General features: G+C 39.7%; 1 protein-coding gene across 13 annotated transcripts in view; it reads right to left on the bottom strand.

Moving 5' to 3' along the window:
* BPTF (bromodomain PHD finger transcription factor) overlaps positions 1 to 13,693 on the bottom strand; it is a 48,865-nt gene that overhangs the window by 9,232 nt on the left and 25,940 nt on the right. For 6 of the 13 annotated variants that reach the window (XM_065648168.1, XM_065648171.1, XM_065648169.1 and 3 more), the window contains 14 exons: positions 13,046 to 13,267; positions 10,387 to 12,742; positions 10,039 to 10,163; positions 9,673 to 9,801; positions 9,228 to 9,378; positions 8,345 to 8,468; positions 6,667 to 6,919; positions 6,075 to 6,236; positions 4,967 to 5,115; positions 4,491 to 4,614; positions 3,780 to 4,003; positions 2,342 to 2,564; positions 1,243 to 2,108; positions 394 to 476 (listed from right to left, as the gene is read on the bottom strand). In XM_065648168.1, the coding sequence (XP_065504240.1) occupies positions 394 to 476; positions 1,243 to 2,108; positions 2,342 to 2,564; positions 3,780 to 4,003; positions 4,491 to 4,614; positions 4,967 to 5,115; positions 6,075 to 6,236; positions 6,667 to 6,919; positions 8,345 to 8,468; positions 9,228 to 9,378; positions 9,673 to 9,801; positions 10,039 to 10,163; positions 10,387 to 12,742; positions 13,046 to 13,267 (5,191 nt within the window). The remainder of the gene's footprint in view (positions 1 to 393; positions 477 to 1,242; positions 2,109 to 2,341; positions 2,565 to 3,779; positions 4,004 to 4,490; positions 4,615 to 4,966; positions 5,116 to 6,074; positions 6,237 to 6,666; positions 6,920 to 8,344; positions 8,469 to 9,227; positions 9,379 to 9,672; positions 9,802 to 10,038; positions 10,164 to 10,386; positions 12,743 to 13,045; positions 13,268 to 13,693) is intronic. The other 7 variants (XM_065648178.1, XM_065648179.1, XM_065648177.1 and 4 more) reach the window with 5 other exon arrangements.

Here is a 13,693-nt window from a genome sequence, read left to right as displayed (position 1 = left end):
AAACAGTTCCAAATTTCCTCACTAATGATATCTCAGGATTAATTTTTCATCTGCTTGTTGTACACTCAAGTCTAAATCTATTTTCCTGCTCGCTTGTTCTGCAATTTTCATTTATTTTGCTTTATGTTTCAATTAGAAAATTAATGTATTTTTGTCCTCATGAATTTACTTTTCCCTTCCCATTCTATTTCAAACCCCCTACAAAATTAAATGCTCCTTGTTGCCAGAGTTACCATGAGAAATAGCTTCAATTAACATATGAGTTGAAAGTAAACAACAAAACAGCAACGGCCTGGACCAGTAGCTGCTGCTGACTCTGTAGTCTCAGGCTCAGACATGCTGTATTTGATACACATCTTTCACATCTAAAGATGCACTATGATGCACATTCACCTCTGATTTTCTTCCCTCTCAGCTGGAGTCAGTGTCTTCTTCTGTTTCAAATGTTCTATGACAGCATTCTGTTTCATAACCACCTGCAGGGTGATACAGAATCCAAAATAAAATATGAAAACTTTAGCCAGTATTTCGTAATATTACTGGGAGAACCAGGACATTTCCTAAGTTAAAGAAAAAGTTAGCGTTATTTATTTCAGTAAGTGACAAAGTAGAACTGAATCTTATCGGGGGACAGTGCTTGTTTAAAGCAATTATTTGAAAATTGAAATTGAAAATTAATACCACCTCCAAGCCCCACATAGGGTAGGATATTTTGCTTATGCTGAGTTTAAATCTAGGGACTAAATGTAAATTGACAGTATTCCTTCAGTGACTGGTTGTATTCTTTTTAAAAATGGTAAGAGTCTATTATTAGAGAGAGAGAGATATATATATATATATGTATTTTTTAAGCCCCGCAGCCATCCAACATCATTACATTTCAGATACCTCTTTGAAAGCTCAGTTTCCTAGAGCAGGCAATGCCAGTACTGTACAGGTGTTCTGAACATCAGCTCTCCTATCTGTGACCTGTCCACCCTGAACTGAGAGTAAAGATTTATTGTCCCAGCAGCTCGTGGTAAGTTGAATCAAGGTGCCAGAAGACTACAAACATAGTACAGTGGGCTTATGTGCTGAATTAACTTAGAATAGTTAATTAAATTGCCAAAAGCAATCATGTACGAAGTTTGAAAGAATCAAATTATCTGCCTATCAAATGTATTAACATCGTTAACAAGAACAGGCATTTAAAATGAGATTGGTTTCATTAATGAAGTTTTAATTTCCTTCTGTTAACTTTACCTGTTTCTGGATAATGTCACTTTGATTAGAAGCCTGAAGGGTGTGCTCACGTTTAATTTCTATCTGTTGCTGCTTTTTCTTCTGTTGCTGCTCCCTGAGCTGCTGAACCCTCTGCAGCTGCTCCTGAACACTAGCTGCTTGAACTGCCACCACATTCTGAATCTGGTGAGCCTGTACTGGGCTACTTTGTTGGATGTGAATAGGTAACTGAAGCTTGATCTGCTGGGGCACACTGCCTTGTTGGGCTTGTATCTGAGCCACAACATGTGGCTGGAGCTGAGAGAGAACTTGCACTTGTTGCTGAAGCTGAGGCACTGTAATAACTTTTGTTGGAGGCTGCTGAAGTTGCAGCTGAGGACGAGTTGGGGATTGCACAGGAACCTGATTTAAACTTTGAGTAGTTGGAAGGGTTGAGACCGAAGTCTGAACCTGAGGCTGTGATTGCTGCAGCTGAGCTTGAATTTGTATGGGAGCAGGGGGCTGCATCTGAATCTGTTGTTGGGTTGTAGTCTGCACCTGAGCTGGTTGCTGAGGCTGGACTTGGGACTGGCCTTGTGGAGGGACTGCAGTCTGCGTCTGGCTCGGGACTTGCGCTGGAGATGGCCCTTGAGCCTGGGTCTGTGCTGGAGACTGAACTGGAGATTTAGACGATTGTGCTTCAGGTGTGACCGGAGAGTCACCAGATGCCGGAGTCTGAGCTTCGGGCTGGGTCTGAGGTTCAGGCTGGAGCGCGGGCTGGGCCGGCGGCACCGGCTGGGCGCTCTGGCTCTGCACTGGGGGCTGCGCTGGCTGCTGGGGCTGCGGCTGCGCCGGCGGCAGCGCTGACGGGGCCTGTGCCTGTAGAGCTTGCTTCTGCTCCCCTGCCGCTGCCGAGGATAAAAACAAGCACTCCATTAATTTCAAATGACGTGTCTGCGAGTCTTACCAGTTTGAACCTTTTAGAACTGCTATAAAGCTCTATGCAGAAATTAAAGAGATTTCTAAGCTTATAATACACCTCCGACAAATTTACTGTAATAAGAGACCATCTCCAGCTGCATAAAAACTCCCATGCAACCCAAATGGAAGGTTTTTTCCTGCCAAACAGAACAATGCTTACCTGAGGTTGAAGTGGAAACTGTTGTTGTAGTTGTGCTAGCTGTAGTAGCAGCTGCTGGTAGCGGGGTGAAAAGAAATCTCTGAATTGTACCATTTGGCATAGCTGCTTGCATAAGCTGTTGTCCTGGACCAGGTATTACAGTCACACCCTGAGGGATTAATTGTAATTGACCAGTAGTTTGACCTTGTCCCTGAATTACCACAGTTAATCCTTGACTGCCACCCTAAAAAAAAGAGTCAATATTGATGTATTAGTGATGTATTTCTTAGATAGACTGTGCTGAAGCTCAGAAGAATTAAGGGTTTGGATTACAGAATTCAATACTTTTACCACATACCATACTCCAAAATTCCACAACTAGCATCTGAGATCTTGAAATACTAAAATACTCTTTCAACAATTCTATTGTCAACAGATGACTAGGTTGGAGCTACATGTATTTTCATCCAAATACTGACAGGAACCCTAGCCAGAAAGCAGCTAAAATGGAACATCTTTGCTCCTAGAACTTACGAGCGACACAAAGCATGGATAATTTTGGACATACTACTAATTACTTTCTCAAGAATCCCAACAGTTTGTGTGAAACTTCTCTGCACTGAAAACATTTCCTAATCGCGTATCAGATCCTACCCAACTGTGAGATTTCATGACTGACTGTTCAGTCTGTAGGGTACTGTGAATTTCTGTTGCTTAAGGTGAGACTGAGGCAGCTCATGACGTCCCCCTCCAGTCAGTGATGTGGAAGGTAAGGTATTGTCCCAACACCTAAGTGCAGAACTCCACATTTTACAAACGCATAGAACAGAATAAGGTCCCTATAACAATCCTTTTGGTGTGGAAATGAACTCTGAGTCTCGTTTCACATGTAAAAATCTTACATGGCAACAAACAGCCTGTACATTACAATCATTTATATATGTAATTTATAATTTGAAGAATAGTTATTGTGGTAACTCACAGAAATCTATTTTTACCCTATGCTTGACTCTGTTTTTTGCCAACAGACCTTCATGATCTGAGCAGAAGCTGTAAGAACTTTTTCCTCCTCCAGTTCCAGATACTGTAATTTTTCCTCTGAGACTCTGGATAACATTAATTGAAACTAAATCTTCACACAAAATCAGAAGACAAGGAACGAACATTAAGTTCTAAAGGTCTACAAAACAGGCCATGCAAAATACTGATGTCACTTACTGCTATTAATGCAAAGACTCTTTTCCGTACTGCTAAACTTCCCTGATGCTAGTTACATTTAAAACTTTACATACGCCATTTAAGCTTCTTTCAGTCTCTAATTATGCTATCGGTCATCCTAAATGAAGGCTGAAACATAAGTTTATGAGCACACGCACTACACTGCTGAAATCCAAAGGCTTGATAAGATGTATCCTAAGTATGAGCACATTTCCACGCCCAGAGGCTGTACAATATTTACCTGTCCTTGCGTGAGCTGCGTGAGTTGGGCCATCGTGAGCTTCACCTGTCCCTGCTGCGGGCGCGGGGGCTGCGGTGTGGGCTGCGGCTGGATTTGCTGAGGTGGTGTCCCAGAACTCGTGACGGTTTTCTGTCCAGCACTGGAAGCAGCTGTGCTGGTACTAGAAACTGCTGTTGAGACAGGCTGACCCCTGATTATTTGAGTCACCACTTGCTGTGTCTGACCTGGAAGAGAATAATTTGTGATAAGAAACACAGCCATCAGCACAGCAACTTGCAGTAGTGTATCATCAGACAAGTGAAGCCAACACCGCAGTTTGCACAGAAATTTTCTTTACAAACCATTTGTCTGTGTGTTTGAATGAAAAAAGTCTGCAAAATGTTTTCTATTTTAATTCAATTCACATACTTACAGAGTACTTCAAACACTTAGCTTGCCTTTAAAAAAAAGGTTCTCAATGCACAATTATTCTAAACTTTTTTCTGTTCAAATGAATGGACTTAAAAATAAGTACTAGATTTCCCAGTGTCACTGATGAACAACACCAACAAAGCTGTACCCGACACATTCGAAAGGCAGAAAAGGCACTTGTTACAAGTCAAGCATCAAAATGGGGTATTTTTGCATTGGGACATATAATACAGGAAGTTATTTATGGAGAAACAAACCATGGATTTCACACTGGGAATTTAAATATTAAAATGAACCTACTGGCTGGAAGAATACCTTGTTGCACCACCAGAGGTGTTCGGATGATGGTCTTGCCAAGCGTTGACTGCTGCAGTGGTGTCCGGATTACTGTCATCCCAGGGCGCAGCGGTGTCCCCTGCACCACCTGCACACGCCAGAACAGAGAGCACACAAACTTGTGAAAAGAGCCATTGGGATGTGCCCTGAAGTATTAATATGTATTTTTTAAAATCTAGTAAGAAATGACAAGAGGCGAGCAGATTCAGTATTTTTTCATCTGTGCCCACACCACTAAGGCTTACCAAGCTCTAAACTATTCATTGTTTCAATTAGAGAGAGTTGTTGTACCTCCTTGGAATAAAGGATCCATAAACACTATTGCCAAGATGAACCAAAAACATTGGAAAGTGAGTAGGCAGAACTCTTAATATCCGCCAATAACTTAAAATATTTGCACCCACATTTTTTTGCATTAAATAATCAGAAAAACATCTTACTTGTGAAGTGCTTGTTGTTCCTAATGTCCCTGTGGTATTTGGCCTAATGGTGACAGTTGCTGTCCTCGGCTGGAATGAAGTAAACGTTTGACTTGCACCTGTCGTCGATGGAATGATACCCAATACCTTTTGCTGAACTTGAACAACACCTAATTAAAGACAAAATGAGAATTCGTTAGTGACACCATTGCTAGCAAAAGAAGTAAAAGCAACTCCAGGGTGGCATTTAGAAATCAGTCTCCAGGTTTCTAGAACACCTTTGAGTCTTTCAGCATTTCTTGGCAGAACCTTTGTCACATTGTAAAAAGCAGCAGCATTATACTTTGTCGATAGTCCACCTACATTTTAAGTTAAGAAATAGGTATTTTAGAAGAGATTAAGGAAAGAGTGAATCTTCACAAAGATCAGTTTGATGATAACTGCAAATGACGCGGTGCCACTAATTAGTGTTATACAACCATTAAAAGTTATAATCTGATTAATTTAAAATGTAGGAGACCAGTTTAAACACCTTTCATCTACAAGCTTGTGGTGCTGAAGAAAATGGGTAACGCTTTTCATGTTACCTAAGAAATTCCAATACAAAACTAGTAGCCCTCTTGACTTCTTCAGATGCCAAGTATAATGGAGACAGAGAATTGAGATTTTTCTGTCCAAAATACATTCACAAATCTTAACATATTAAGTCCTTTTCTCGAGGCAAGAATTAAAAATGCTAGTCGTAGTCTGGAGCCAAACTCTTGCTTATCAGTGAAGAGCAGATGCAGGCATTAATAACTAAGAACAGCAGCTTTTTTTTTGGTGAAGAAACTAGTTTTGTTGATGTATAATTTAGATAACAAAAAAAAGCATGCTTCATTCCACACTGTTAAAAATAAAGCTTCTAATTTTGCATTACAAAATGTAGAATAATTTATAGACAAAAAACTTGCATTTTCCCCTTACAGACACAAATATGCAACGCAGGGGAAACAAGCACTAGACGTATATATATAAAAATATGTTTTCCCCCTTGGAGTCACTGTTTTACTTCAATGGGAAAATGGTGTCAATGGAGAATGAATCAGCAAGCTGGAATACATTTTTAATTCAGTTCCCTTTCCCCTACCTCCTTGAGTTGATGGCACATTGACGGCAACAATCTTGCTGTTTGCAGGGAGTGGCAGCTTAGTTATCACTTTCCCTGCCATCGTTACTGGGCTGCCTGAGATCTGGAAGGTCTGCCCTGTGCTGGCAATGGTTGTGGCTGAGCTGGCAGCTGTGCTAGTGGCTAGTGAGGCACACAGAACAGTCAGGTTTAGAGCAGAATCATTAGTCCATGAAATGACTACTTTCAAGCACGAAACAACAAACCACAGGATTATTTTTACAATCATTTTTGAAGGTGTCATGCTTTCTTTGGTAAAGATTCTCTTTTGGAAACAGTACGTTACGGCACAGAACGCTTTCGTTAGCCATGATTACTACTACAACAACTGGCAGTAATAAATGAGACAGGTCAGAAATAATTCTACCTCGCAAGTCTGAACAAAGAAAAAGTAGACAGGTATTCTCTCAGAAGTGTCTTGCTGACTTAGCAAGAGAGTTAAGAGCAAAGATAACAAGCAATGTAATAATGCGATATATTCTGGAGAAGACGTAGGTGCTGTGCTGGAGTTCGCCCTATTTACATGTTATTTCCGCGATAAACGGCCACTTACCCGTTGAAGATTGGCCTTGTTTAACCCAAGTAGCAAAAGTCTGATGGAAATTCTTGTTCTGCTGGAATGTTACTGTAGCTGGAGAACCCACTTTTGTAGTCAGCACTACTTTGGTTCCAGTGGGCACCGGGCTGGCCAAGGGACCCACCACCACCTTCTGCGGGGTGGAGCCGGTGGTGGCCGTGCTGCTGGCTGTGGTGACCGCAGGGGCCACACCGGCCGCGGGGATCTGCTTCTGCTGCTCCAGCCGCTTCTGCGAATGCAGAAAAAAATATAAACACAGGGATAATTAGCATTTTCAGATTTTGTAAAATAAATGCTGTCTCTTCCCGGTATTGAAAAACAATGGTCTCCAGTAGGATTTTAGTTGAAATTGTAAAGGATTCAAGAATAAGGCACACCCTACAGCACAAGAGTCCCTGAGCTGCAGAACCACAACTCTGCTGGCAGTGCACAATCAGAAATTTTTCTTTATAGCATCTTTAAAAACCTCAGCTTACGTCGACTTCACTACACATTTTATTTTAAAGAAAAGCTACTAGGCTCAAATTAATCTGAAAGGCTAAAAAAACCTTTGAAAAATATCCATCTATATTTGCTTTGCCCATGTGCACACAGCCTGCAGCTACTTCAGTAAGCGATACACCATCATTAACGCAGAGTTCATTACCAGCGTTCCTAAGTTTAGAGCTGTATGCAGAGAGATCCTGCCAGCTCCAGGAAAAAAAAAAAAAATAATGAGACTGTATCATTCTGCTTTGCCATTAAGAACACAATTTTTAAAATCATTCTTTTAACTGTAAATCCAGTTTGCAGCCTGCTTAAAAAAAAATCAGGATCAAAATCCCTTACCTTACCCAGCAACCTTCTGTGCTTTAAGTGTCAAGAAGGTACATTTAATTTAGAGAGCCACTTTGTGAAGGGATAGTATCAGTAAGCTCTTTTACAATTCCAACTAATCTTAACTTTCTTCCTTGTGTTACTGGAATGATCTCTTTATTCATGAATGTAAATTTCAGTGACTGGTTAGCATGATATTGAGGTAATGCCTATGAATAAGAAATGCTCATTCACTGGTAATGTATTTTGGTCAGAGGAGATGAAAAGAAAAAAAGAGTAAGTTGGAAAAAAAGCATAATTCTTAATAATGCATGTGAAATACCAACATGGCATTGGGTTCCCTAATTGTAATTACCTACATTTATATATACGCTGACTTACATCTATACATAGGTATATTAAAAAATTATCAATGGGCTTCATTCAGCCAACTTCAGACAGGATAAGAATCAAAAGATTCAATCTGATCAAAGCATGAAGAACAAACACAGTTGGATTCTCAAGTCTGCCATGTCCCAAGGCAGCTCCGTTACACCACAGAACACTGGTGACTTTACCTGCAGATTGGTGCTTCTCAGCCCCCCTTTAAAACGGAACAAACAAAACCTTCTTAAGGTGTTATAAATTAGGTGGGAAAAAAAAAAGGAATCCAACCCAAATCTTTGCTTTAACCCCGTTTCAAAGTAATGAATGTACACAGTGGCAGCAGTGTGGTTTGATGGCTTAGTTTGCACAGGGAGTGGAAACTCTCTGAAAAATGGTGTAAAACAGGGGTAAACTTCGTTCCCCATATTTTAGTCATGTTGCTGACAGGTGGGACCACCAGTAGCTCCCCCACCTGCTGGGCAGCCAATCGTTGGTGTTTTAGTTGAGCCTCCAATTGGGCCTTGAATTCCTCTGCCTTCTTCTGTTCACTAACCTTAGCCTGCTGTTCAACTGCCTGGGCCTTTTCCTTCTCCACCCTGCCGAAGACACAACCAAAAGGAAGTTACAGCACCGCATAAAGTCCAACCATCCAACTACATTTCATTTTATCCAGTTTAAGATTTGTTCTTACAAGAGCAATTAAGACTGAAGATCACGGAAAAACTGGTTGTGGCTTTACAAGCATTTTGAAATAAATTACTGAAGTTGCATGCAGCAACTCCGAAATATTCCGATGCTAAACTACTGCAACACCTTCCAGGAGACTATTAATCAAAACTGGAATTTATAATTACGCCTGAGACTGCAAATAATCTATGTAAGTACTGTTAATTAAAAACAATTATTTCCAAGAGATTCAAAAACATTGTTTCAACTCTAAGCATGCAATATCGAAAATATTCATTTGATGACTTATATACTCTCAGTCTGATTTTACCTTTACTTGTACACAATAGTTTTCTTTGTATTATAGATTTAAATGCATAGTGTTTAAAGTCATGCCAAAAGTAGCCTAAAGCCTTTCCATCCTTTATAGCAATAGCCTCTTAGCATACAAAAGTGATTAGTTAATATGCATTGAAAAATTAATATAATATTATTCCTAACAAATCTGCAAGATCTGCATGAAGTAGTTCTGGTACGAGCAAATACTTTAGCAACAACTTTAAGCTTGACTGTCATTATCGAAAGACACTTGCAGCTACCAAGTTCGTGTTCTTCAGCGGGAACTTTTATTTAACAGAGACGCACAAATTCGAACTGCTTTCTTTAAAAGCTCATTTGAGTTTGTTTACCTTTCAGCAAAGGCCCTGATCTCCCACAGTTCCAATTCCTCCTCTGCTACCCAGGTCTCAATTACAACAGGGCCTGTTTGCTTGGGAGTTTCTGGCCTTTTTGGCCTTAGCGCACTTGACCGCAGTCCCTTCCTCTGGGGCGTTGGAGTTTCTTTAGGGAACAGTCAAAACACACACGTTAAGCTCAATCATTACACAAAATTAAAGCATAAACCAAGATTTAGTGTCTCTTTCAGTCTCATTTTATAAACAGGAAGGCCTTTCAGATTCAGATAAATCACCTCAGTTTGTTAAATGTGTCATTTGTTTCAAACAGGCGAATGAATAGTTCATGTCAAGCTGTATTTGCTCCCTTGATGGTGTGAATTAACATAAAGATTCAGTTACCTTAATTTCTGTAGGAGCTTACAGGAAGAAGAGAAAAAAACCAAAAAACCATACATACCTTTTGGAGCCTCTGGTACACCAATGGGACAAATAATTTTTCTTATACAGTACTCTGACCGGATTCCATATGGACCAACATCTCTTCGCTTGATTATTTCTGTTGTTGTAATTTCAGTTTCAGTTGTTTCTACAACAAATTAGTCCCAATACGTTAATAACAGACAGCAAATAAACACTAAATCTCCAATCAATGCAATATATTCAAGGTAAAGAAACAGCAACTAGTACAAACTGTTGATTAAAAAATTCAAACGCCATAGCTTAACATCAAGCCTTTACAGAAATGCTTGGAACGAGTGTAATACTCAAAATTAACAGCAAGAGCTTTTGCATTAAGAAAGCCAGCGATTTAAAGAAATAATACCTGTACGTGTAGTTCCTCCCCCGGGTGGAGCTTTTGCTGCCATATCATCCCATTTGAGACATGCCCACAACAACCGCAACATAAGGCTCACTCCAGCCAGTGATTTTACTGTTTGAAGTCGGTACCTAGCAAGAGAGTATTAATTACAAAAATCAAAATGTACTTAAATTACCTAACCAACCAACGGGACAAAGGTTTTCCATTCTAACTTTATTGAACAATGTAGAAAATTATTGAATAATAGCAAAATTTGCATGTTCGGGCACCAACAAGTATATCGCTTGTATTTTAAAATTCAACTAATTTCTTCACATCCTAAACTTTTCCTCAAAAATGTAAAGTATGTACCTCCAAGTGATCCCAAAAGTTGGCCTTGGGGATGGATATGGCCAGATATCCAAGGCAGGCTTTGCATTGTAATTGAAATAGGGAACTTCTCGGATCCCTCCTTTTCTGGCCAGCTTTTTTAAGTCATCATTGGGTAAAACGAATATGCTTTTTTTACTGCTTTTGGTAACAAATTTTCTATAAGATGGTAACGCAGTTCCAGAACGAGTTTTTTTGGGTTTTGCAAATTTCATTAACTTCACTTTGTCTTTAGTAGAATATTCTTTGCTGACAGTCATGGAAGTCACCAGCGTTCCTTCTGGGGTGGTCAGCGAATCCGTCACTGTTGTTGTAACCACCGTTTTGCTGTGTTCTTGCACAGAAATGACATTGATGTTACTGTCCGCAGCCGGAGCGGTGAGCTTGGTGACGGTGGTGGTGGTAGTTACGGTGGATATGGCACAGTTTTCCATCGAGGACACCACTGTCGTTTTCTCATCGTTAGAAGCTACAGTCTCTGCAACTTTAAACACAGTTTTGGATTCTGTAGACACAGTTGATGTTGTGGTAGTCACTTCAGTAATGACAGTTTTTATTTTACTTTCTCCATTAACATTCTCCATTTTATAGGTCTGTATGCCGTTCTGATCAGCAAAGTCACTGCTCAAGCTAGATTCCTCACATGAGGTTACTGGTGATGGAGCCACTTTCTTATCCTCAATTACTTCAGTTTCCATAGATTCCGTTTCACTATTCAGGTTATTTTCTTTACAGACAGCGCGCGTTGGCGTGGAAGCTGCGCCAAAGGCAGATCTCTCAGGAGAAAGCTGGTTTTCTTCAGTTTTCTGCACATACCTGGGAACTTCATCTGCTGACTGAAGACCCTCTCCAGATTCAAACTCAGGTGAACTCTGCGGACGTGACTTATTTTTATCCTTTGTGTCCTCTGTCATGATGTCACCATTCATGAATGGTTTTACTGAAGATTCCTTAAAAGGTAAGGGTTTTATTTCATGTTCTGGAATGGATTTATTAATATTATTAACTTTTGGCTCAATATCACCTCCTGCCTTAGTTTCACAGGTGTCTTTACCTAAGCAGCCATCGTTTGATAATACTTTAACGTCATTGTCTTTTCCATTCATTTGAAATGCCGATTTTCCTTTTTCTAAGTCTCTCTTGGTTTCTTCATCTTTATTACTCTTTTTGTCAGTAACACTATTTAGACTTGTCTGATCAAGATATTTATTTATGATGCTTGTCTCCACTTTCAGTTCCTGACCTTTCTTTTGACCGTTCGCCTCAGTTAGTTTAGAGCTCAGTAAATCCTCATCAGCGTCTACCTCATCCGTGTGTTCCAGATCTTTACTACCTGATTTTTGGTGAAATGCAGTCTTGGTTTCAGATTTACTTTCAGTCTTTCCTGGAGCAATTTCTTCCTCCATTTCACTTTCTTGAGAGGATGTCGGTTCAATATGGCTTTTTATCATACAATTGTTTTCTGAATCTTTGCTCTGCTGTTCAGAATTCTCTGCTGAATCTGTTTTTTCAAGAGTGGCCCGAGCATCTTTTCTACAGCTGCTTTCAGTTACCGCCGGCTCTAAGTTCTCACGTTCACACTGAGATACTCTGGTAATAGGTAGTTTTTGTTTCAAAGATTTTCCGCTTGTTTCCGAAACATCCCATTTCATTCTACCTTCTGCATTTGTTTCTTTCAAGCCATCCACAAAGGAACTTTCAGACTTTCCAAGGGCGTCTTGTCCTTGACACTTCTCAGCATTCACAGATTCAGGGTTGTTTTCTTTACCATCATTCCGAACAGAGTTTTCACCTTCAGAGGACTGGGGGGAGTCTTCATCCCGTAGCCGGCCTTCTCTTTTCGGCAGCCTATTTGTCAGAGGCGAAGAGGGTTCCAGCTCACCGGTTTTGGTACAAGAGATGCCGCTGATGGGCAAGCAGTCCTGTTCCGTGTCTTCGCTTTGAGTTTTATCTGAGATAAAGGTTTGGTCTTGGGAAGACATGTCAAATTGGCTTCCTCCTTTTACTTTTCTCATTTGCAGCTCATCTATGTTTTTCTGGGCACTTACAGATCGAACACCTGCCGTTTTAGCACTGGCCTCCAGTTTCATCCTTTCTAAACGTTGTTTTTCTTCTAGTGTAAACTGTTTTATTCGCCTCTCAAGTAGTCCATCTAATTTGGATGATTTTACTTTCCTTTTGTAGCAAGTCCGTAAATGAAATCCCTCGCTGACATTGATTATATCCAGCTTACAATCACTATCTTCATCTTTTATGGGGGATTCAATTTTCGCATCATCTACATCCATCGGCTCTTCCTTGATGACTTTATCATGTTCACCATCGATTTCTTTTTCCACTGTGAAGAAGAAATAACTCTGAATCAGTAAGCTCTCCTAACAATGAATACCAGACGATATCTTTACATTAAGTACTAAGAAAGCAGTAGACCTTTTAGCATATTAATAGATTCCAAGAAAAATGGAACAAAAACTTCAGACACTACTACAAGGGATAATAAATGATCTTTTAACTGAGACATTTTAAATGTCTTGACAAAACCTGTTACACAGTTTTTCAACAGTTATTTCTGAGCTCCTATGCTTTTACGCATGCAAGGTTGTAAGGAATAGCTAGTTTTACAATAACTTAAGTATCCCACCTTTGTCTTTTGCATGATCTACATTTTTGGAAATTGTATCGACTTCTACTTTTTCTTCACGTGACTTTTCTTCTTTCACTTGTACCTTCCCCAAGGTTTCTGAAACGTCATCTTTGTCTTTTGCTTGCAGGTCAAAAGACTCCTTTGTTCTATCTTTCTCTGTTTTTACCTTAACTGGACCTTTTCGTTTATCCAAGTTGCATTTTTCATCTTCACTCTTTGCTATTAACAAATTAATGAAATGGTTTCAATTATTCAGAATATTTTACACTCTGCTACATTTTAATATATGTTAGTTTACCTCTCCAACCACCCATACGTCATTAATGAAATTCAGAAATAGAATTAAGTATATGATGGCAACATCATAGATTAAGCTTAGTGCAACACTGAATTAAAAAAAATATGTATCTAAAAGCCAAGAGATACAAATGTTTCATTTACACTATTTTTTTCAGGAGTCCATGTTCGGCTTTTCTTAGAAAGCCCCTCACACCACACCCTCCCATTTTTCAGGGAACTAAATACTACTCTCTGAAAATTGAGCCTTTTAAAAGCACATTAATTCAGACTGAAAATTCACAAATAATTTTTAATAATTTTGTTTTCTACAGTTAAGCCAGAATGGACATCAGTATTTGAAGGACT

This window comes from Caloenas nicobarica, chromosome 18 (assembly GCF_036013445.1).
Source record: "Caloenas nicobarica isolate bCalNic1 chromosome 18, bCalNic1.hap1, whole genome shotgun sequence".
NCBI classification, from domain to species: domain Eukaryota; kingdom Metazoa; phylum Chordata; class Aves; order Columbiformes; family Columbidae; genus Caloenas; species Caloenas nicobarica.
Note: the sequence above shows the minus strand (reverse complement) of the source record. Positions and strands in the feature narration are given on the sequence as shown.